This window comes from Saccopteryx leptura, chromosome 3 (genome assembly GCF_036850995.1).
Source record: "Saccopteryx leptura isolate mSacLep1 chromosome 3, mSacLep1_pri_phased_curated, whole genome shotgun sequence".
Lineage (NCBI taxonomy): Eukaryota > Metazoa > Chordata > Mammalia > Chiroptera > Emballonuridae > Saccopteryx > Saccopteryx leptura.
In genome coordinates, this window is record NC_089505.1 from 35,868,476 (window position 1) to 35,892,942 (window position 24,467).

General features: G+C 35.6%; 1 protein-coding gene across 1 annotated transcript in view; it reads left to right on the forward strand.

Annotated features, from left to right (window-relative positions):
- Positions 1-24,467, forward strand: part of THEMIS (thymocyte selection associated) — a 192,975-nt gene that overhangs the window by 67,597 nt on the left and 100,911 nt on the right. Inside the window, exon 3 of the mRNA XM_066373279.1 lies at positions 5,841-6,299. Coding sequence (XP_066229376.1) covers positions 5,841-6,299 — 459 coding nt within the window. The remainder of the gene's footprint in view (positions 1-5,840; positions 6,300-24,467) is intronic.

Below are 24,467 nucleotides of genomic sequence, written 5' to 3' on the forward strand. Positions count from 1 at the left end.
CAACATTTTTTGTTTCTGCTCCTGGAGAAAGGTCTATAAAGATTGTTGGAATCACTCATTAGTTTATGTTGTTCAATAATCCTATAATCAACTCTGAGAAATCTGGAGAATTTTCTTTGTTGTTTGAATGTTATAATATGTTTTTGTTACATATTATTATATAGCTTTTGCTCAAGGATTTTGAGAAGTTTACTTTGGATAGGTTATTTTATGTACTCCATTTCTATCTGAAGTTGAACAGAGATGCTTGAGCTAGAATTTCTAGTGCCAGTGCTGGATTTGATGTAGTCTTGAAGAAGATTTTGTAGGATATGCTGACCTAAGTATTGTCTTGAGAATGTAACAAAATGATAGAAAAGCCGAAGAAGCATATGAAATGAGAAATCTATATGTGCAAGTATAAAAAAACACGGCTCTTTAGAAATTTGATTGCAGAACAAACAGTGCTGTGTTTTAAGAGCCAAAAGCATGTACTAGCAAAAATAAGTGAGACAGATTTTACCTTATTGACAAAGAGATAAGACACATTATCAGAAATATATAACAGGTTGACTTATCTCCAGATATTTGTAACATAGCTCAGTGCATTAGAAACTTTCAAGCATGAATCTCAAATATATGTATATTAATTAAAAATTGTGTGTGTGTGTGCTTGACATATCTTTACCTATATCTCAAAGGCAGGTTTTTTTATGATAGTAGATATGAAGCCGTATTTTGATAAATTTGTGTTAAAGAAATTTCAGCCACTTTAATTTCTTTATTAGACTAGAGTGTCATTATTTTACCTCACAGTATGGCTGAAGAAAAGCCTGAGTGGGTGTAGAAATGTCAACTCTTCATTTTTTTGTTCTTGTGCTTAATTAGTTTTAATTTTAATACATGATTTCTTGCAGGAAGTATTTCAAGTCATTTATTCATTTTGTGAGGGTTCCTCAACTGTGACAATATACTTTAGAAACCCACTTAAGTAGGACCAGGTAACCTGCAGCCCTTCGGAAGTACATGAACTGGTGGTGTACACAGCACTGTCAACCTTTTCACCTGTGTGGTCCCCAGGGTCCATCAGAGGCTTCACCTCTACCTACAGCATGTGGCCATCTGACATATCAACAGATAAAGCTAGTGCCCATCAATATCATAAATATCAGTGTTGTCCACTTTCTTATGTTGTTAGATACAAAATGTTCTAAATCTTCCTGCATCTGAAGGCAGGATAGACACCCACCTTGAAACCATCTCTGTTAGCTAAAATTTAAAAAAGGCTAGACAAACCATTTATGATTTCAGATACTAGTAAAAGGTTGAAATGTGTAACTCTGTGATTAAGCCCTTAAAGTTTAGAGAAAAAAAGACATACTGTGTCTTTTGTGATCTATGTGATGACAGAGAACTTATGGCATCTTTTCAAATGTTCATGTGCTTATCTGTCAAACATTTGTGTTTTATCTGTAGCAGCCTTTCACTGCTATCTTGAAAATTAATTATATCTTACATGTGAATTTCTAGCACATAAGTTGCTAATATTTTAATAATTCTAGTATTAATGATATGAGAGAAAGGTGAAAATTAGTAGGTAAAGTTCTCCATAACACTCCTTCTTTCAAAGATGGCGGGAATATATTGGTTGGAACTGGGAAAACAAGCTAAAGACTAGGAAAGAAATATGTAAACTTTTCACAGTTATCTCATGCTATGTATGTTAAATAATATTGTGATATATAGTTGGAATATTTAATTTTAAAAATTGCTCCTTATTTGGATGGGAATTAATGAGCTAGAAAGAGAAAAGTAGAAAAAAATCTAATGAGCGCAAATCCTTTACAGTATGCCAGAACATTTATTCTTGCTCTTCTCATACCAGAGGGTCTAGAAGGCCTATCCATTCAAATGGAGGAGTAGCTCTAGAGATACAAATACTTATTTTGTGAACTGCAATAAACATGTTTTCAATAGCACTGTCTTTGTGATAGGGTGGCAGCATTGCATGGTGGAAAGAGCTTAAGAGTCTTACATGAGATTCTAGACTCTAGAGCAGGGATCCCCAAACTACGGCCACGCGGTCCACATGCGGCCCCCTGAGGCCATTTATTCGGCCCCGCTGCACTTCCGGAAAGGGCACCTCTTTCATTGGTGGTCAATGAAAGGAGCACATTGACCATCTCATTAGCCAAAAGCAGGCCCATAGTTCCCATTGAAATACTGGTCAGTTTCTTGATTTAAATTTACTTGTTTTTTATTTTAAATATTGTATTTGTTCCCGTTTTGTTTTTTTACTTTAAAATAAGATATGTGCAGTGTGCATAGGGATTTGTTCATAGTTTTTTTATAGTCCGGCCCTCCAACGGTCTGAGGGACAGTGAACTGGCCCCCTGTGTAAAAAGTTTGGGGACCCCTGCTCTAGAGCCTTGACTATGAAGACCGGACCACTTTCATATAACTCAGTAATAATATTTGTTTTACAGTCCTTAAATGATTATTGTGAGGATAAGTGATGCAAATAAAAAACATTCAAACTTATGGATTTCTAAACAAATTTTGTTACCATTATTATCAACATTGTTTACAGACCTGTAAGAATTAGTTAAAGATATATAAACTCCCTAAAAATCTAAGATTTAGAGTCAAGATCTTACAGCATAAATTCACTTATTGAATCACTTTCAACAGATCAATTTATTGCAGTTTCTTATAACTTTTGTTTCTTAAGTGGCATGCTTTGTGAACAATTTCTTCTAATTTAAAAGTGATAATATCCATTTTAATAGGTGAAATTCAAATTTGGAAACAGAATCTATTTTCTGTTTTTTAACTTACTTTATTAAGATTATATATTGGCTTATTTTATAATCACTCTAGTGATCACTCAGCTCCTGAAATGTGTTTTGTTTTACTTTGGAAGAATAATAAATCATATTTTCCTCAGTGAAGAATTACTATACTCTTTGTGAAAAAGATGGAGTAAGTATTGGTCTAATTTAAGCCTAATGAGGCCTATGGTGCGTTAGTTTAATGTGAAATTGAAGTTCCTTTATGACATCATATAGCTTGCCCTACTTCATACAAAATTATGTGGCTGTTAATAAGAACAGACTTTTAGATTGGCTATGATAATATATGAAGAAATCAGTTAATTTTTTTCTGTACTCTGCCACCTAGTATGCTAAACTGTGTACTTAATCATTTTCTAAGGGAAAACATGCAGACATATATAGATTTTTCTTGCCATAGAGACATCCAACAATACAGCTCTGAATTGTATGATTAACTTCAAATAATGATGGCCCTTAGGGTTTCAGGTTTTTTATACCTTATAACATTTTAGGTCTGTTATTACCTTGTGAACCCAATTCCCCGAGAAAGAAGATACTAAAATAACTTTCTGTGACTTATGTCATCAATACAGCTAGAATAGAAAAAACAACAAATTCTGTGTCTCTACTATTTATGAGATTCAAGGTAGCTATTTTTAAAAACATATTTCACAAAAACTGCTGAATTTTCTATACCCTGATGATGATTGTAGACTCTTAGAAATAAATCTTCATGCACAGACAAATGAGATTAAATGTTGCAGGCACACACATGTGCACACACTCACACAAATTCATTTACTGTGGAGAATTCAAGAATACTATTTTATTAGATTTTCCTTGATAAAAGACATAATAAAATAAATTTCTTCAAAGTAAATGTTTCTTTGCCTCACAGTCTTCAAGTACACCAGCAGTGGATAAACACTATTTAATTTCTAAAGGTTCCCTGGACAAATTGCACATGCTACCTTCCTTACCCATTCCCGACAGGATTGCATCACCCACACTTTTTCAGGAAGTTTATATCTAAAAATAACCAAAATCTTATATATATATATTTTTGTTTGAGCAAAAATCAACTACAAAAATAACTAACCATAAATCTTTGACAGTAAATGATAGTATACATAAAGGACACTATAACTTGGTTAATAAAGATTTGATTTACAGATAAATTTGACTAAAATGTACATGTTGCATAAAACTAATAAATGACTTTTCCAAGCTAAATCATTCTATTAAGTTTTTGAAAAATACATTATCTCCTTCATACATGCTAATATATAATATTATAATTAATTTACTTTAGGGCTCAGAGAGCAATTATGTAATTTTTTCTTATTTTCTCTGAAATTAAATAAAATGTATGCAATAAATACATTTTTGAAAGTGCTACAAAGCAAATGTGCCAATAATAAATACAAAATAATTTAAAGCTGAGAATTAAACTTAAAACACTTAGACAAGCATAAAAAGATGTACCTTAATTAGTAAAAATTTATTGTATTAGTGACTATTCTGATAGCATTAGAAAAAAACGATTTTAAATAGTGGAACTATGACAAAATTAGGGAAGTGATGAAAAGAAAGAATGATATATACTCAAGACTATTCAATCCAGTATTATCTAAGCTGGCATTTTCCAAGGGGAGTTATATGGAGAACTAATAAATCATGGTTTCTTATGTTGTGACTCATTAGTGTACGTTTTACCAAGAGTTTTTTAATCAAAGAAATATTTAAAATTTTGCAAGTTATATTCCCCTTAAGTGAGTCACAGTACATCTAAAGTTTCTGAGACATCTTAAATTAATTAGAAATATGTAAGTTATTTTTATTGTGGTAAAATATACATAGCATCAAATTTACCATATTAAAGTATACAGGTCAGTGCCTTTAAGTACAATCACAATGTTATACAATCATCGCCACTCTCAGAATATATTTCTTTTGTTATTATTAATTTACTCATGAAACAGTTTTCTTCTAGAATATCTCATTTTGGTGTGTCTAGAGATATAGTTATGGGAACATTGACCTAATCCAATCCTCTCCTTTGAGAAATAAAAGTTTAAAAATGTGATCTTGAAAGATTAAATACTTCCTCAACGTCACACAGTCAGTATCTCTTTCAGGTTTCCCATTTCCAAGAACAGGGCCTTTTCTTTCTCAAAATATTTTTTTCTGGTCTCCATTTATACTACCTAGGTCTGATAATCAAGTATTCTATAGACAGTACATTAAAATTTTTCCTAGAAGAATCTATGATTTAAAGAAGTATATATAATCTTTTTTAAAAAAGATATATTACATTTAAAAGGCAGCATTGTTTATAATAGCCAAGATCTAGAAACAGCCCAAGTATCCGTTAGTGGATGAATGAATTAAAAAGCAGTGGTACATGTACACAATGGAATACTATAGGGCCATGAAAAAGAAGGAAATCTTACCTTTTGCAACAACACGGATGGACCTGGACACTATTATGTTAAGTGAAATAAGCCAGGCAGAGAAAGAAAAATATCATATGACTTCACTCATTTGAGAAATCCAAAGAACAATATGAACTGAGGAATGGAATAGAGGCAGAGGTGGGATCAAGGGTCCAGAGGGAAAGTGGACAGAAGGAAAAAGGATGATAGGATAGGATCAGAGAAGGGAAAGAGATTGGTGAAATTGTATACACATAACACAGCATTATAGAGATCAGAAAAACAAATCCTGGAGGGAAGCCAGGAGGGGGTTGAGGGCAGGGGGCAAGGGAAATCTTGAGGGGAATACGGGGGAGAAGGGATGCATTCGGAGGGACACAAGAATCTATGTAAACACAAATTAAAATTTAAAAAAATATTTTAAAAAAGGAAAGGAGCACAATGTGTACACACTTAACTCTACTGAACTGTACACATAAAGATGGTTAAGATGGTAAAAAAAAAAGCTGCATTATACTTGTCTTATCATTCTCTAGGTATGATCTTTATTCATTGTAAGAACTTTTTTTAATTCACACAATTTTGTTTTTAGGTCTTTTTAAGATTGTGGCTGATAAAACTCCATACCTTTCTATGGAAGAAATTACAAGGACCATCCCTATTGGACCAAGTAGACTAGGGCATCCTAGCTTCTATCATCAGAAGGATATAAAACTAGAGAACTTCATCATAAAGCAGGGTGAGCAAATCATGCTCAACTCAGTTGAAGAAATCAATGGAGAAATAATGGTGAACTGTGGAGTGGTAAGGAATCAACAAAATCATTCATTTACTTTGCCATTGTCACAAGAAGGAGAATTCTATGAGTGCGAAGATGAACATATTTATACTCTAAAAGAGATTGTTGAATGGAAGATACCCAAGAACAGAACACGAACTGTGAAACTTACAGATTTTTCAAATAAATGGGACTTAATGAATCCTTTCCCTAAAGGCTTTTATGGTGCTTTGATACTCAAGCCTGTTTATGAAATTCAAGGTGTGATGAAATGTAAGTATTCACTGAAAATGATGCTCTATGAGCAGAAGTATCGTGGGGTTTGGGAAAGAGAAAGACTTCAGAGTGAAGAATTGGACTCGTCCATTAAGCTCTCTGAGAGTTAGATTCTTATCTACAAATAAGCAAAGCACGTTATTTGTTGCAAGGATCAAATTGAATAACATATATAACCATATATTGTAAATTATGTGCTGCTATCTAAATGTAAGGTGCTGTGTCTAATATAGACATTAAAATACTCATTCTTTTTTATCACTGCTAGTTCAATACGGTCAGAAAAAAGTTACTACTTTTAAAAATAGAGTGTATTTGGTTAGAAAGAAGCTTTTTTGAATGAGGGTAGTCAAAAAAGCGATAAAAAATGGTTTCCTTTATATGTTCCTCACTTCTATTTTTGTGACAACCTTTTTCTTCAGTCACCATCACTGGTAATCTTTACTACTAACTGGAAGTCCCTATGACTTTAAGTTTAAGGAAAACGATGTGACAAATTAGTTTACTCATAGGTGTGTTTTCTTTATGTAATCTTCTGAGGATTATTTGCATTTTTAAATAGGAATAGCAAGGGACAGCATTGTTGCACTAAACAAATTAATATTTTAAAATTTCAAGATTAAATACATAGTCAGGGCAAGTCTAGAGCAAAGAGTTCTGAACTTGCAGTCAAAAGTCCTGAGGTCTAAGTCAGGATCAATAACTGAATAGGTGGTGTGGCTTTGGTGAGCCATTAAAACTGTGTCTATGAAGAAAGGATGATCATATCCCTTTGTCTTGTAGTTGTATTGCAAATTAAATAAGGTTCAGTTCAGGCACTTTATGTAATACGCTTGAGAACATAAAGTAGTATGTAAAAATATTTGGTCAAAGTATATCCCTCTCTCAAATTCTATATATCCCTGTTCCCATTAATATTATTAATCACTTACAGAATTATAAAAAAAAGTTGATGTGAAAGTTTGAGTAGGTGTTAGAACTACATGTTGTGTTTTTGTTACACATAAATAATTTAACCAGAAATTGGTTCATTTACTTGAATCAAAGGTATATGTATATGTAAGGAATTACACTAACTAGTGATTATTATTATTTTTTTAATTTTTATTTTTTATTTTTTTTTAAAGGAGCTTTCACTGTAGTTAGAGCAGACCACACATTTTCTCACTAGGTGGTTTTTGAATTTTTTTTTTTAAATTTTTATTTATTTATTTTTATTTTTTACAGAGACAGAGAGTGAGTCAGAGAGAGGGATAGACAGGGACAGACAGACAGAAACGGAGAGAGATAAGAAGCATCGATCATTAGTTTCTCATTGCGCGTTGCAACACCTTAGTTGTTCATTGATTGCTTTCTCATATGTGCCTTGACTGCGGGCCTTCAGCAGACTGAGTAAACCCTTGCTGGAGCCAGCGACCTTGGGTTCAAGCTGGTGGGCTTTTCCTCAAACCAGACGAGCCCGCACTCAAGCTGGCGACCTCGGGGTCTTGAACCTGGGTCCTCTGCCTCCCAGTCCGACGCTCTATCCACTGTGCCACGGCCTGGTCAGGCAGTAGTGATTATTTTTTAATACTCTGAAAGATTGAGGCCAAGGCATGATTATGTCTTTTAATTTGACCAAAAAAAAGATGAAGTCACAAAAATTTTAAATCTCACTTTAGTGTAGGGGTCCCCAAACTATGGCCCGTGGGTTGCATGCGGCCCCCTGAGGCCATTTATCTGGCCCCCACCGCACTTGCACTTCCGGAAGGGGCACCTCTTTCATTGGTGGTCAGTGAGAGTACTGGAGTACTGTATGTGGCAGCGTTAGAAAGCGTGGCATCACTCACATACAGTACTACTTCCGGTGATGCAGGACATCCGCTCATGGCTCTGGAAATGCGTCATATCACTTGTTACCGCTAGACAAATATGGAACCGGACATTGACCATCTCATTAGCCAAAAGCAAGCCCATAGTTCTCATTGAAATACTGATCAATTTGTTGATTTAAATTTACTTGTTCTTTATTTTAAATATCATATTTGTTCCCGTTTTGTTTTTTTACTTTAAAATAAGATATGTGCAGTGTGCATAGGCATTTGTTCATAGTTTTTTTCTATAATCTGGCCCTCCAACGGTCTGAGGGACAGTGAACTGGCCCCCTGTGTAAAAAGTTTGGGGACCCCTGCTTTAGTGCTTTGTTAGTCATCTTAAAATTAATAAATTTCCTCAATATACATAAATAATGCAAGCATTTTCTCATTTTAAAATTATCTAAAACCACAGGCATCTCTATCGCACATCTGCAAAAGGAGGCCAACACAGCGCCTAAGCATTTGAATAAAATGGTTACCTTTAATGGATTCAATTAGGGATCAAGAGAGGCTTCTCTGAGGAAATACATTTAAACAAAGACCTGAAGAATGACTAGGAGATAGGTAAACAAGGTGGGGACAACTTTGTAGGAAGTGCTAGCCGCTGGTGGTAGAGCCCGTGAGCAAGCGCTTGGAGATGTAGTACAGGTAGTGTGAAGAAATAGAGGGGAGGCCCTGGCTGGTTGGCTCAGTGGTAGATCGCCGGCCTGGCGTGCAGAGGTCCCGGGTTCGATTCCCGGCCAGGGCACACAGGAGAAGCTCCCATCTGCTTCTCCACCCCCACCCCCCTCCTTCCTCTCTGTCTCTCTCTTCCCCTCCCGCAGCCAAGGCTCCATTGGAGCAAAGATGGCCCGGGCGCTGGGGATGGCTCCTTGGCCTCTGCGCCAGGCGCTAGAGTGGCTCTGGTGGCGGCAGAGCGACGCCCTGGAGGGGCAGAGCATCGCCCCTTGGTGGGCAGAGCGTCGCCCCCTGGTGGGCGTGCCGGGTGGATCCCGGTCGCGCGCATGTGGGAGTCTGTCTGACTGTCTCTCCCCGTTTCTCGCTTTGGAAAAAATACCAAAAAAAAAAAAAGAAAGAAAAGAAATAGAGGGGGACGCAGGCTGAGACAAGTATCAGATCATACAGTGAGGGAGTGGAATAAGTCATGGGGGGTTTTGAAATGTGTGCTAATGATTAACATTTGTTTAAATGGCAAATGAGTAAAGGTTTTCTGGCTGGGAGTAGCAGGGTCAGAGGAGTATATTAAATCCATTTGGTTTGCAGCAGAGTGCTGGGGATTAATACAATCGTGATTTAAAGGTACAGAGAAAAGTAGTTGGTTCTAACAGGTACAGTATTTAGGAAGTACAACGAGGAGAATATGAACCACTATTAAAAGGGGAAAAACATCAACTTGACGTCAAGATTTCTGGGCTTCTGGTTTGATCTACTGGCTGGATGGTGGTGCAGTTTGTTAAATGTAAACGCTGATAGAAGAGCAAGGGATTTAAACAGAATCGTTTAGATAAACTTAGATCCCAGAAGATTCCAGAAGAAATCCTTTGGCTAAAACAAAATCCCTCTAAAATGTTATCATCCAAGTTCCCTTCTTTAATGATATTTAATTGAATTTTGATTTTAATTATTTTGGATCCTTAAATTCTTGAGGTTTATTTAAAACGTTAGTTCCTATTGTATTACAATTTCAGGACAGGTTATCTATGAGGCTGCTTTGCATGTGTACTGACTGCAGAATATTCTCTAGAAATAGACGATGGGTGTCCAGCACAAAATGCTTAGCTCTTACGAATCTTGTTGTAGGGACTTTTCTTCTAAATATAGTGTAGACTATTTTAAAAATTGATCATGGTCTTGTTTTACATTATTCTTTCTTAAAGTGAAGATTCAAACTTGCTGTGAAGTCAAGGACATATTACTAAATTGCTTTCTGATGGCCTTGAGGGTCAGACATGGTTCAGACCCCTCTTGGCTGGAGTTTTTCCTTTCTAAAGTGACATAAGAAAGAATAGATCTGAGGTAGGGGTAGCAAGTTTTCATGAAACTTTAAGTAAAATGCAAGATATAAAAAATATTGAGAATTACAGGAAGCTACAAAATATTAATTTGATGGGAAAAGAATATAGATAGTAAATAGAGAAAGAGAATAAAAGATAATCTACATTTGGGGTTAATTTTAAATACAGTATTATAAAAATTTAGGCTCCAAAAATAAAAGTAAAAAAAGTGTTTAAATGAAATATTTGTTCCTGGAAATTCTTGGTCATAATCCTCATTACAGTCCTGATACCCCACCCTAATTTTTACATACATTTAATATTTTTTTCAAAAATATATATCTTTTTAGAAAATAGATATAAATAATTGTCCCAGATCTCTAATTATTGGTCTCATCTAAATCATAAGAAACCTATTTGTGCCTTTCACAGGGAGATAAAATTCATATTAGCATAAGAAATGGGATGCATAATATTTGCAAATGAAAGGTTAAATCAGCTATTTTTTTATTTTTTATTTTTTGTATTTTTCTGAAGTTGGAAACGAGGAGGCAGTCAGACAGACTCCCGCATGCCCCCGACCGGGATCCACCCAGCATGCTCACCAGGGGGTGATGCTCTGCCCATCTGTGGGGGCGTTGCTCTGCCTAAATCAGAGTCATTCTAGCACCTGAGGCAGAGGCCATGGAGCCATCCCCAGCGCCCGGGCCATCTTTGCTCCAATGGAGCCTTGGCTGCGGGAGGGGAAGAGAGAGACAAAGAGGAAGGAGAGGGGGAGGGGTGGAGAAGCAGATGGGCGCTTCTCCTGTGTGCCCTGGCTGGGAATCAAACCCGGGACTCCCGCATGCCAGGCCGACGCTCTACCACTGAGCTAACCAGCCAGGGCCCCATTAAAACTTTTTAATGGGGCCCTGGCCAATTGGCTCATCAGTAGAGCATCTGCTCAGTGTGTGGAAGTCCTGGGTTCAATTCCTAGTCAGGGCACACAGGAGAAGTGACTTTCTGCTTCTCCACCCCTCCTGCTCCCCCTCTCTGCCCCCCTGCCCCCCCACCCCCGCTCCTGCAGCCATGGCTTGAATGGTTAGAGCAAGTTGGCCCAGTTTACTGAAGATGGCTCCATGGCCTTGCCTCAGGTTCCTAATCAGGGCACACAGAAGAAGTGACTATCTGCTTCTCCACCTCTACCCCTACTCCTTCCCTCTCGCTCTCTCCCTCTCCCACAGCCATGACCTCAGGCACTCAAATAGCTTGGTTACTGAGCAACAGAGCAGTATCTCCAGTGGGCATAACATTGCCTTGTAGGGACCTGCCATATGAATTCCGGTGGAGCACACGCGGGAGTCTTTCTCTGCCTCCCTGCCTTTCACTTAATGAAAAAAAAGAAATAAAATTTTTAATGGTGTTATGTTTTGAAGTATAGATTGATATTTATTTTTTTCTCAGCTAGAATTTTAAGAGTTGAAAAACTGCATTTTCTTTCAGAAGAAAAACAGTACCTTCCAAAGTTTGGGGATGCAGTTCTTGCTTAAATATATTATTAATTCACTTATAAGCAGAAGACTAAAATCACAGAAGCAGAAAACTGACATCAGAAAAGCTCTAAATAAATATTGTTTATTAAGTAATAAATTTGTAGCAAAAAAATGGATCTTTTAGTATTTTGAGTATCTCTCTCTTTTTATTTTTTAAAAACAAACCCAATCTTTATCTAAGTCAAAATAAGTCAAATAGTGTTAAAAAAAATAACAAAGTTATCAGCAAATTTTATGCCTTTGATCATTCCCTAATTTCCCACATATTATGCTATTCCAATGTGACTTCTTAAAACTTTCCATCCCTGCTTGCTGGTATTTGCATTTACATTTCCAAATAATACAGAGATTTTTCTATTTTTCAAGTCATCAACTTTAGATAGTAACTAACTACTACCTCATATGGTGATAAAGATTTTTAAATTTTTTTTTACATTTTATTTATTAAATTTTAGAGAGATGAGAGAGAGAGAGAGAGAGAAGGGGGAGGAGCAGGAAACATCAACTCCCATATGTGCTTTGACCAGGCAAGCCCAGGGTTTCGAAGCAGTGACCTCAGTGTTCCAGGTCAACCCTTTATCCACTGCACCACCACAGGTCAGGCATGATTTAATTATCTTATATTTCTACTTTCTCTTCTGTTACCCCATTCTCTCAGTATATGGTAGATTATTTTCTTTATTGTGACAATTTGCTGCTGAATTGAGTGGTGATTAATGACTATAATTCTATTTTGTTTAAGTTTTTGGTTTTCTGTAATAATGACCTTTTTATTTTAAGCTTGTTTTTCCTTTAGTCCTCTCCTAATTATGAAAGTATTCTTTAACATCTCTGTTAAAAAAAAAAAAAAAAAAAAGCCTTTCACTGCAATTTTCCAAATTGTAAGACTGTAAGATCTACTTTTTCTTTTCTTTTTTTCCCTGCAAGTATTCCTTCTCAAACCACTCATTCTCGTGCTCTGTATTGAATTTGTTGCTCTCTAGACCTACTGCAATTAGGGCTTTCTAAGTTAGCTCAAGCAACTATAACAGACTGGATGGATTATTAACAACAGGACTTTATTTCTCCCAGTTCTGGAGGCCTGAAAGTCTGAGAGCAGGACCCCTCAAGGTTGAGTTCTAGAACCTCTTCCAGGTTGCATACTCCTGATTTCTCAATGTGTCCCATCATGGTGGAGAGCAGAGAGAGGAAGCAAGTTCTCTTAAATCTTCTAAGGTCACTAATCCCATTTGTGAGGACTTCACTCTTACGAGTTATGTAATTTAAATCACCTCCTAAAGGCTCAACCTCCTAGTACCATCATATTGGAGGGGAGGGTTTTTAGGGTTTCAAAATATGAATATTGGGGGACACAGTCCAAGTCCGTAACAGTGCTGTCCTGAGACGTACATTTTCAATCATTTTGGTAGTTCCCCTTGGACTTGCTTCTGGGTCTAGTAGCAATTTCTGAAATAAAATAACCGCTATCTTGGATTTCTTTCCGTTTGCAGGAACCCATGCCCCACTTGCTTCCTTAGATAAGTGCCAAGAATATTAATTTGTTAATTAGAGGACCTGAATATTTGAAAAATCATTCTTCTCTACTCTCATAAGATTGAGAGTTTGGCTACTTATAGAATTCCAGGTTGATATAGTTTCTCCCCAGAATTTTGAAAGTTTCCCTCCCCCATGTTCTGCCTTCCACAGAGGTTCTCTGTGGTCTCCTGAAGTTTCAGAGCACTGCACTTTGCAGGGAGTCGGCTGTCCTTTCACTGGGATGACATTTTTAGTATTGGAAATTTAGTCCTTCATTTCTGAGATTATTTCTTTGACAACTTCCTTTTAACCACCTTTTCTCCTCTCTCGTTCTGTAAATCCTGATCTTACGTTGCAGCTCCCACACTCCCATGCTGTTCTAAGACATTTTTCTTCCCTATTTTATGTGCCCTTGTCTTTGGTTTACCTTCAGGGAAAATTCTTTAACTACATTTCTAACTGTTTTAATGAATTTTTAATTTTAGCTATCATATTTTTAATTTCCAAGAGTTATTTCCTACATAATTTTTAAAATGTTACTATGTTCTTCTTTTAAAGGAGCAATATTTTATCTGAGACTATTTTACAATTTTTCTAGAGTTTTCCACCGCTCCTTGTATTTTATCTGCCTCTTTTGGGCTTTTTGTTAAGAAATAGTGTTGGCCTGTCATTCTTTTTCATATTTGCATGTGAGGCACTTTTTAATAAACAGGTGAGGCACTATTTATATACAAGCTCTTTGCTTATGAATTTTAGACTTCATTTTGCCAGATTTTTTATCAGCACATTTTCCCCAAACTCGGGTTCTGTGAGTCTTGACTCCTGGATGTACTCAGTTCTACCTGAGAAGAATCTCCATGCTATCTTCTGGAGATGGTGAAACTGCTGTAGTTGAGTGGGAGGTGGCTGAGGGTCCACCGTTTCCCCGCAGACTTAGACTTCCCTCCTTTGCTTTTGACGCCGTGGTTCTCTCCTGTCCCCCTATGCCTGGTTTTCAGACTCTGGGACCCTCTACCTGTTTCCTGCGGAGAAAGAGGTGGAAAGGGTGGTCACTTATCTTCCCCAGATTAGAGGTGGAGCCTGGCTTAAACACTTTCCAGACATTCAAGCACTTTCCTTGTTTTTGCACCTGGCTCCTCTTCCACTTCAGAGGAGCCTTATGCCTCCAGTTTGTAGAGGTAAGGCACCACCCTCACCCAGCCACCCTCCGCCTCAACTGCTGTCAGCTTGCTCCCTGTGTGTGAGTCTGTATCCGCTGTGCTTGTTAGTTCATTTTGTCATTAGATTCTCTCTCTCTCTTTTTTTTTTCGAATAGGCAATATTTTTTCTATTTATTTTATTTTTTTTATTTATTCATTTTAGAGAGGAGAGAGAGAGAGAGAGAGAGAGAGAAAGAGAGAAAGGGGGGAGGAGCAGGAAGTATCAACTTCCATATGTGCCTTGACCAGACAAGTGCAGGGTTTCAAACTGTAGATTTTTCATATAAACAAAATCATATGGTACTTGTCTTTCTCTAACTGGCTTATTTCACTTAGCATTCATAGACATCAGGGGCCTTCTTTGGGGCTAAGAATCTGACTTTTCACAAAAGTTTTTAGGCATGTAGGCTTTCCTTTATCTGTTCTGCCAAATCATTTACCATTTTTTCATCTGAGTTTCATTTTCACTTACTTTAAGGATTGCAGAAATCTTTTAGATTCTTTGTACCTTTTTTCCCTATCTCAGTCTTTATTTACTTATTTATTTTTGGAAGTCAACATACCGTATTTTTCACTCTATAAGACATACTATTTCCCCCGCCCAAAAGTGAAGGGGAAATTTCCTGTGCATCTTATGGAGCTAAAAATATGGTATTTTATTAAATATTTTAACACACCATTTGGTTCAGAATATATACTTTTTTATTTTATTCTTTAAAACCCTAGGCGTGTCTTATAGTCTGGTGTGTCTTACGGAGCAAAAAATACGGTATTTCACCTATAAACCTCACTTTCTGTTTAGGTAGTTCTAGCCCAGAGTTTTACCTGCACCTAGTATAATCCTAAGAGGGTTGGTTGTCATTATTGATAAATGATAAGTGTAATTTATAAACAATTTTAATGAAACATAATTTTCAGTCATTTAAAAAAATACTAATCAATTTCTTATATATTTATTTTTAGCTTATCAGTGCTTGAGATAAAGTAAATTTTCAATGTTCAATAAGTCAAAAATACATGAATGAATGAAACAACTCAAATAATTGCTTCTGTATATAATATTGCACAGTACAAAGTTCTTAGGTAACAAATGGTTTTCTTAATTATCCTATCCAGATTGGAATTATAAAAATGAATTTATTATCTAAGGAGAATAAATATTCACTTTGTGGCACAAAAATTAATATTATCTATATTCATATCACAGGTTCAATTCTTTAATTGATTTTAATTTGTGTTTACATAGATTCAAGTGTTCCGCCGAATATATTCAGGTTCAATTTTTATAGTGATTCTTTTCCTCATGTGTCTATGAAGGTGCTGTTACTTAACATGATAGTTAGAACAGTAGATACTCTTTTCAGTTTTCACTTTATTTTCTTCCTTTAGGCAGCTATCTTATTGCTAATAAAAATATCAAAAGCAAGTAGAAGAAAGTACAGTTTTTACTATCTATATGGATTTGTTTATTCTTACACTACCAACAATTAATGTTTTATCAGCCAATGTTCTCCGTAGAAACAGTACATATAGTTAATTATATTTAATTAATTTATTAATGACTTAGCTCATGCAATTAGGTGGCCAATGTATTTTACATCTATAGGACAGGCAGGAAGGCTGGAAACTCAAGCAGTAGTTGAGCTGAGGTCTTCCTTTTTCATTTTTTAATTGCATTTATTGTAGTGCCAGTGGTGAACATAATTACACATGTTCAGGTGCCCAATTCTACAACACATCTCTGTACGCCATATGTGTGTGCAATCCCCAAGTCAAGTCTTCATTCAGTCCATCGCCGTTTACCCCTCTATATCTTTCTCCACCTCTTTCCTCTGCCCTGGCAATCACCACACTGTTGTCCTTGTCTGTGAGGTTATTTTTTTTGTCCTTGTCTGCCCTATTTTTCCACACTCTTACCTTACCATCCCCCCTGCCCCGATAGCTGTCAGCCTTCTCTCTGTATCTGAGTCTGTTTCTACTTTGCTTGTTAGTTCATTTTGTTAATTAGATTCCACATATAAACAAAATCATATGGTACCTGTCTTTCTCTGACTAGCTTATTTCATTTAGTATAATGCTCTTTAGGTCCATCCATGCTGTTGCAAAAGGTAACGGTGCCTTCTTTTTATGGCCTCATACTATTCCACTGTATAAGTGTACCATACTTTTTTATCTACATATTTACTGATGGACATTTGGGGACTATATCCAAATCTTGGCTATTATAAATAATGCTTAAATGAACATAGGGGTGCATATATTCTTTTGAATTAGTGTTTTGATATTCTTAGGATAAATGCCCAGAAGCGGCATTGTTGGGTCCAAAGGCAGTTCCATTTTTAATTTTCTGAGATAACTCCATACTGCTTTCCACAGTGGCTGCACCAATCTGTATTCCTACCAACAGGACGTGAGGCTTTCCTTTTTCCATACACTCACCATCACTTGTTTGTTGATTTACTGATGATAGCCATCCTGACAAGTGTGAGGTGCAATATTTTTTCATATATATTTCCTCAGGCCAGAGAAATAAGAGAAAAAAATAAACAAATAGGTCCACATTAAACTAAAAAGCTTTTGCACAACAAAGTAAACATCAACAAAATGAAAAGACAACCCACTGAATGAGAGAACATACTCACCAAGACATTTGATAAGGGATTAGTACCCAAAATTTATAAAGAACTTAGAAAATTCAACACCTAAAAAACCATCCAATTAAAAAAATGGGCAAAAAAGCCTGACAAGGCTGTGGCTCAGTGGATAGAGCATCGGATGGGACAAAGAGGACCCAAGTTCAAAACCCCGAGGTCACCAGCTTGAGCGCAGGCTCATCTGGTTTGAGCAAAGCTCACCAGCTTGGACCCAAGGTCGCTGGCTTGTGCAAGGGGTCCCTCAATCTGCTGTAGCTCCCCAGTCAAGCACATATGAGAAAATAATCAATGAACAACTAAGGTGCCGCAATAAAGAATTGATGCTTTTTACCTCTCTTCCTTCTTGTTTGTCCCTACCTGTTCCTCTCTCAGTCTCTCTCTCTGTCTCTGTCACACACACAAAAAAAGGGCAAAGGATCTGTAATATATTCTCCTGAGAGGATATACAGATGGCCAATAGACATATGAAAATATGCTCAACTTCACTAATTGTCAAAGAAATATAAACTAAAACCACAGTGCGATGCTACAGTCTTGAGGCAGAATTTCTTCTCTGGGGAACCTCACTTTTGCTCTTGATGCCTTCGACTGATTGGATGAGGCTCAGCCACATTACTGAGAGTAACACCGTTTACTTAAAGTCAACTAATTTAGGTTTTAGCCATACCTACAAAATACTTTCACAGCAACACCTGATTACTCTTCAATTAAGTAACTGGGTACAATAGCCCAGTCAAGTTGACACATAAAATTAACCATTACAAATGTCATTGGGGAAAAGATATTGACATGTATCATCCAGTATAAGAAATAGCTATTCACTTTATTTAGTATTTATAAACCAAGTGAAAATGTTAAGACATAGCAGTATTACAAATAAACCCATATCAAAGTCAGTATATTCATTTTAAATTAATCTTAATTTCTTAATGAGGGTCATGATTTTCTTTCTGCTACAAATATTAGAGAGTAATCCAAAAGGCACTTTCTCTATTTCTAAATACAAGCAGTAGTAGAACCAGAAGAGAACCATCTAATAAAATGGAAAATCACAGTATAGCTTCTCTTAAGTTGTAATAAAGTTAATTAAATAAAAAAAGGACAGAATAGTCATAAAGAAAACTGAGACCAAATGGATGAACTATAAAGCAAATTTTAATTTAAAAGTCTAGAATAAGACAGCACTAAAAAATTATTAGTGCATCTAAGAAGCACCATAAAGGGCATAATGTAATGCAAATGTAAACAAAACAATTCACTGAATATTTGAGAACTGGAGATGAAATTTATGAAAGCACTTTTGAGAGAACTAAGTATACTTTTGAAAACTAAATAGCAAACAAATTATTCTTAGGAAAATTTCAGCAAATATATGAATTATTATTGTTGTTAAAAATTATTTAGGCAGAACTATAAATTGAGAGAAACTGCAGGCCTAAAATTTACCAAACTTGTTTAGATAAAAACACTTTGCCTTTTCTGACCAGGTGGTTGCGCAGTGGATAGAGCGTCAGACAGGGGTGTGGAGGACCCAAGTTTGAAACTCCAAGGTTACCGGCTGGAATGCGGGTTCATCTGGCTTGAGCAAGGCTCACCAGCTTGAGCCCAAGATCTCTGGATTGACCAAGGGGTCACTGGGTCTGCAGTAGCCCCTGGGGTTAAGGCACATGGGAGAAAGCAATCAATGAACAACTATGGTGCCGCAACAAAGAGTTGATGCTTCTCATTTCTCTCCCTTCCTGTCTGTCTGTCTCTATCTGTCCCTCTCTTTGTCTCTCTCTGTCTCTTTCACACACAAAAAAACCCCCAAAAAACCCCCAAAAAACAAACTTTGCCTTCAACATTCAAATAGGATTGACTCAGCAGAATTCCAGCCCTACACTACAAAGTCAGGTCCAATTAAAAAAGACAGGTCCCCGTATGCTGAGTTGAGATTGAGTATATTCTAGAATTAAATATTAATTCTCCAAGGAAACATGCATTACCCAACATTGTTCAAGCTTAATGGTAAATCTTTACTTTTTAAAAAATAATATTTAACGTGGTTCCTCAAATTCACAGGTAGCTAAAAGAGTTGTTGCAGTGGGAAATGCAGAAAAGTACCACATTATGATGAACATCAGCCACGACTTTTCAGGGGCTTTCCCTAAGAGAATAGGCAGACAGACGGAGTTTAGTGAAATGACTCAGCAGCATAAAGAGCAAACCTGTGCAGCCTTTTTGAAAAAAATGGAATGGACATTTTTTTTTCACAAGAGCTCCCTTTCAAATTGTTAAGCCCAATTGGGAGGGACCCAAAACATTGAAGACAGGAACAAGGTCCATCGATTGCACACCAAAGCTTTATTGTCTAGCTTGGTCAAGCGGCGGCAACTCCAACAGAAATCTGAGGGAGGCGCGCTGGCCCTTTGTTTTACCTAGTTTTTATAGTTTTGTAAGTACAGAAGCAAAAATTGTAATTAGGAGCCTTTTACCACTATTGGTTATAGTCATATGTCCTTTAACATGTTAGGACCATGTTCAATTTGCAAGCCATACATCCTTTTGGAGAAAACAAAATTTACAAATCAACACATTGGTAGAAAGATGTCTCTTTACATATTAAAAGGCATTCCTATATTTTCTAGTGTTCATCCGACATCTCTCTGTCCAGAGTCACATGTATTAACCACATACATTTACATAGGAGAGGTAGTTTCCGTGGGGACAAATGCCCGCAAATGGCTCATAGTTCTAAGAAAAGGTTTATTTTGGCTTTTCTCTTCCTGCACCTGGCTAGCCATTCACCCCTTTCCCCACAGGTGTGGTGGAATGTCTGGGGATCCATGTTTTCCTCCCCTTTGATTTACAATATAATGCCAAGGGCCATCCTGGTTATGCCAATCACACAGTACAGAGACTATTCTCACAATTTCTCTGCACACCTTAACCCAAATTAATAATTTCAAGTCTCTTAAAATATTAATATTAATTCTGTAGTTTTTGGTACCTTACAACACCTGTGAGTGAAGTGGCTCAGTGGCTCCTCACAAATTACCAATAAACATACCCAAGCAAGAACAATTCATGATCTCCCAGAAAGAATATTTGGGAAGTTGAAGTTTGCATGAGTATATATTATTTTTACTTCAGATTAACCAAAAACTTGAAAATTTGTAATAAACACATTGAGGAATGTCTCCAGTGCTTTGAATTGTTACCTTCTTATCTCATGCTCATTTTGAAGTCAATATAACTTTTAGGGAAATTTTCTAATTTAGCTTACGCTCTATAGATTGCTTTTATTGTTGTTTGTTTTGCTGGGGTGGGTAAGTGGACAGAAAGTTATATTTTCCAATTATAAAATAACAAATATTTGTTTAAAGAATATGTAACATACACACATACACATGACTAGAGTTATGTATACTGAAATACATATAAGCAGTGGTATTATAAAGCTGACAAATTGACAAAAGATTATAAAACTTTTATCGTGTTTTTCTCTCCTCTTGATTTTTAGCATAGTTTTATAAGCATGACAAGGTTTGTTTTTTTTTTATAAGAAACAATGTTGATTTATTTATCTTTGTCTTGGAAATATGTTTAGTAATAATCAAATTTGTCATGAAAATTTGTTAATCCTCCTCCAGTTTTATAATTTAGGATATAATTTCAAAATTCTAGGTAATTTTGAACAAATATGAATTTTTATTTTAACTTCTGGCTATGGAGAACTTAAAACTTGAAAGAGTAAAGAGAATAGTATAAAACAACTAAGAAGGATTTTGTTCTACTGTATTAACAGACATGAGAGCAGAATAAAAAACATTTGAAGTTGATGCAAAATAATCAGGCAGATTGAATTGTCAGTACATTGGGTACCTATGGGCTTCATTGCAGGTAGTAGACACACACAAAAAAGCAAATACTCTGATTTTGGCTTTTCTTCCATTGTGCTGTCAAATTAATCTGTCATATTCTTAATTTAAATTGGTCAATCTTAATCTCAAATATTTTGATATCCTCCTGAAAGTGTTATTCATCCTCTGCCTGGTATGCAAGGAGTTGACCCATACTTATAATCTTAATTTCAGGGGATCTTCTGTCCAGACCCTGTCTTCTAGTTTGAAATCCCAAGACTGGATTACATGTTAATCATTAACTATACTGGTTTTTACGTCTCCTATTTTGGTTTGTAATTTCTCCCTATCCTCAAAGGCTCATGTTACAGCTACGTCTTTCATATCTTTATCTCCATCCCCAAACTAGATTTATTATTTCTTTCACTCTTTTTCAGCGCCCCACCTCCATTATTCCTTTTATGTGATTCAATTTTCTCTTCTCTCATCATATCAATTATACTTAAAAATACTTTTAGTGGTTTCAGTAGAGTTGGCAATCTTCATTTGTAATCTAAGTCCACGTTCAAACAATTTATACCACTTCCTGAGTAGTGCAGATACATTATGACAGAGTATTCTCAACTCCTCTTTCCTTTTCCGAATAACATTATTGTCATTCTTTTCATTATTTATGAGCTATAAGTACTCTATTATTCTATTATTATTTTGAACAAACTGTTATCAGTTATGCCAATTAAGAATAGGAGAAATTATTTTACTTGCCTTCATTTATTCCTTCTTTAACACTCTTCTTCTCTTTATGTAGATATGTATGTTTTACATGACAGATTTACCTAAGTTTTATGTGACACGGGAATCCTTATCAGAAAATAAAGACCCCCCAAAATGGTGAGATCTACATGCTTTTAGATAGAGTTAAACAAACAGAGACAATTATGAAGAAGTAACTAAACTATGTGAGGAGGTTAAAGGAAGGTAAGAATTATTTTAACAAAGTTTATTTGTATAGAATATTTTACTTCCCTTAGTTTCTTTACTTCTGGTAAGGTGAACATTTATTTGTATAGAATATTTTACTTCCCCTAGTTTCTTTACTTCTGGTAAGGGAAACATTTACCAGAAGTAATCTTTAACATGGAAGATTTTGTCTCCTGTTTCCAGAAAAAAAGAGGAGATCAGAATGCCTTTCTTGCATTTGATGTTTTTCAAGTATCTTTAGTTCAAAATAATCCTTATGCAAAAGCGGCACATTTTGGGGTGGCATATTTTGCCATCTTGACTTTTGTAGGATAATCACTTTGGATACATAATTCTCAGTCGATGTGTTTTTTTTTCTTTTAATACTTTAAATATTGTACACACTGTCTTTCTGTTTTCATGGTTTATGGAGAGAAATCCAATGTAATTTTTATTCTTAGTTCAGCAAGATTCTTTTTTCTTCTGACTTCTTCAAGTTTTCTCTTTTCTTTGTTTTTCTGTAGTTTGAATATGATATGCTTAGATGTTGATTTTTTGTTATTTATTCTGTTTGTTATTCTCTATGCTTCATTAATTTTGGAAAATGTTTAGGAACTATTACCTCAAATATTGCTTCTGTTCTTTTCTCTCTTCTTTTTCTTTAGGCATTCTCATTTCTTTCAGGTTTATGTATGTTATACCTTTTGTAATTGTTTCACATGTTTCACATATTCTGTTCAATTTTTAATTCATTTTCTTTCCTTTCTTTTTGGGAAATTTCTATTGATATATCTTCAGGATCACTGATTTTCTTCCTTTGTTGTGTCCAGTATGAACACATCTAAATCATTCTTCATTACTGTTAACAGTGTTTTTAGTCTCTAGAATTTCTTTTTGATTATTTCTTTGAGTTCTCATCTCTCTGTTTACATTACCCATCATTTCTTATGTTTTCTTTTTCACTAGTGCCCATAGGATATTAATCATGTTTTATATTCTTAGTCTGAGGTGGGGAGAGGGGAATAAAGAGGAACAAATATACAATGATGGAAAATGATCTGATTTCGGGGATGGGTATGCAACATAACCAACAGTTCAAATGCTATAGAAATGTTTACCTAAAACCTGTGTACTCTTATTGATCAATGTCACTCCATTAAATTTAATTTCCTAAAATTAAAATTAAAAAAAAGAAAAGAAAATAAATTCTCAGTCTGATAATTCCAAAATCTTTGCCATATCTGAGTCTAATTTTGATGTTTGCTTTGTCTCTTCAAACTATGCTGTTTGCCTTTTAACATACCTTGTAATTTTTTTATTGAAAACTAGACATGATCTATTGGGTAAAAGAAACTGATATAAATAGACCTTTGGTGTGAAGTTTTATGTTTACCTGCTAGGAGATAAGCTGTTTACAGTTTGCTATAGCTGTTGGTGGCAGAAGCTAAAATTTAATTTAGTATCCTTGTTTTTTGCCTCCTCTGTTGGCTTTCCTGGCTACTGCTTCTTAAATAGAATCATAAATACCATTTTTAAATGTTGTAATCATTATTAGTATATAAATGTCCTATTGATATGAACAATAAGGTATGGGGGAGGATAGACCATATAAATAGGTCTCAGTCTTCTGGTAGCCCTGTGTTTTTAGTTTTTAACCTTCACAAGTACTTCTCACTTCTCCTTCTCACGCCCCCTTAGCCAGACAGAATGGATAGTGGAGAATAGAGGTTGGAGCTGGGTATTTCCCTTACCTCATGGTGAAGAAGAGAGGTGACCTGAGTTGGGTAATTCCCTGCCCCATGTTGGTTAGACTCTGGTAAAAACCCAAGTTAGTTAAGCTGTGATAAATTATTTTACTTTTTAGAAAGAACTAAATTCTCTGAATATATTTCAAAATGGTCACTTTTTCCCTCACACTTCCTAAAGCATGAAGAATTTTTATTTGATCTTTATCCTGAAAACCTGGTGGGCTCTTGAATGTATAGGCAGTCCCCAGATTATGAACAAGATAGGTTCTGTAGGATTGGAAATGTTTAAGTATTTATATGCAAAGAAAGGTAAAAATAAATACTATGTTAAGACACACATCTGTCTAAGTTGCATTTAATAGGTAAATGTACTTGTCTTAACCTATATACAATTTCAACTAAAGAACCAACCTATAGAATCTATCTCATTCATAACCCACAGACTGCGTGCTAAGCCTGGCCATCCAGAAATTTTATCTTTCAAGCTTGTCCATGCTTAGTCTCCAACAATTAGTCAATTACTCTAAATATGTTCTTCCAGTTGTTGCTCCAGCAGTGGTTTTTGCTCCCATTAAGCTGTAACTCTCTGTATTCACCAACTTCTCTAGTTTTAGGAGTGATGGTTTTCCCTCTGACTTCAATTCTCCGATTGACCTCAGAAGAGTTGTTTATTTTCATTGCATGTGCTATTTCCCTGTACTGAATCTCCTCTTGAGGCATATGCACCATGATTATTATTTTCTAAAATGTCTAGATAATTACTTTGTAGAAACCAAACAATAAATTATTTATTGTAGTTAGTCAGCCATTAAGATAAAATACAACCTAAATGGACAAGTTTTAAATGAATATATAATACCTTCTG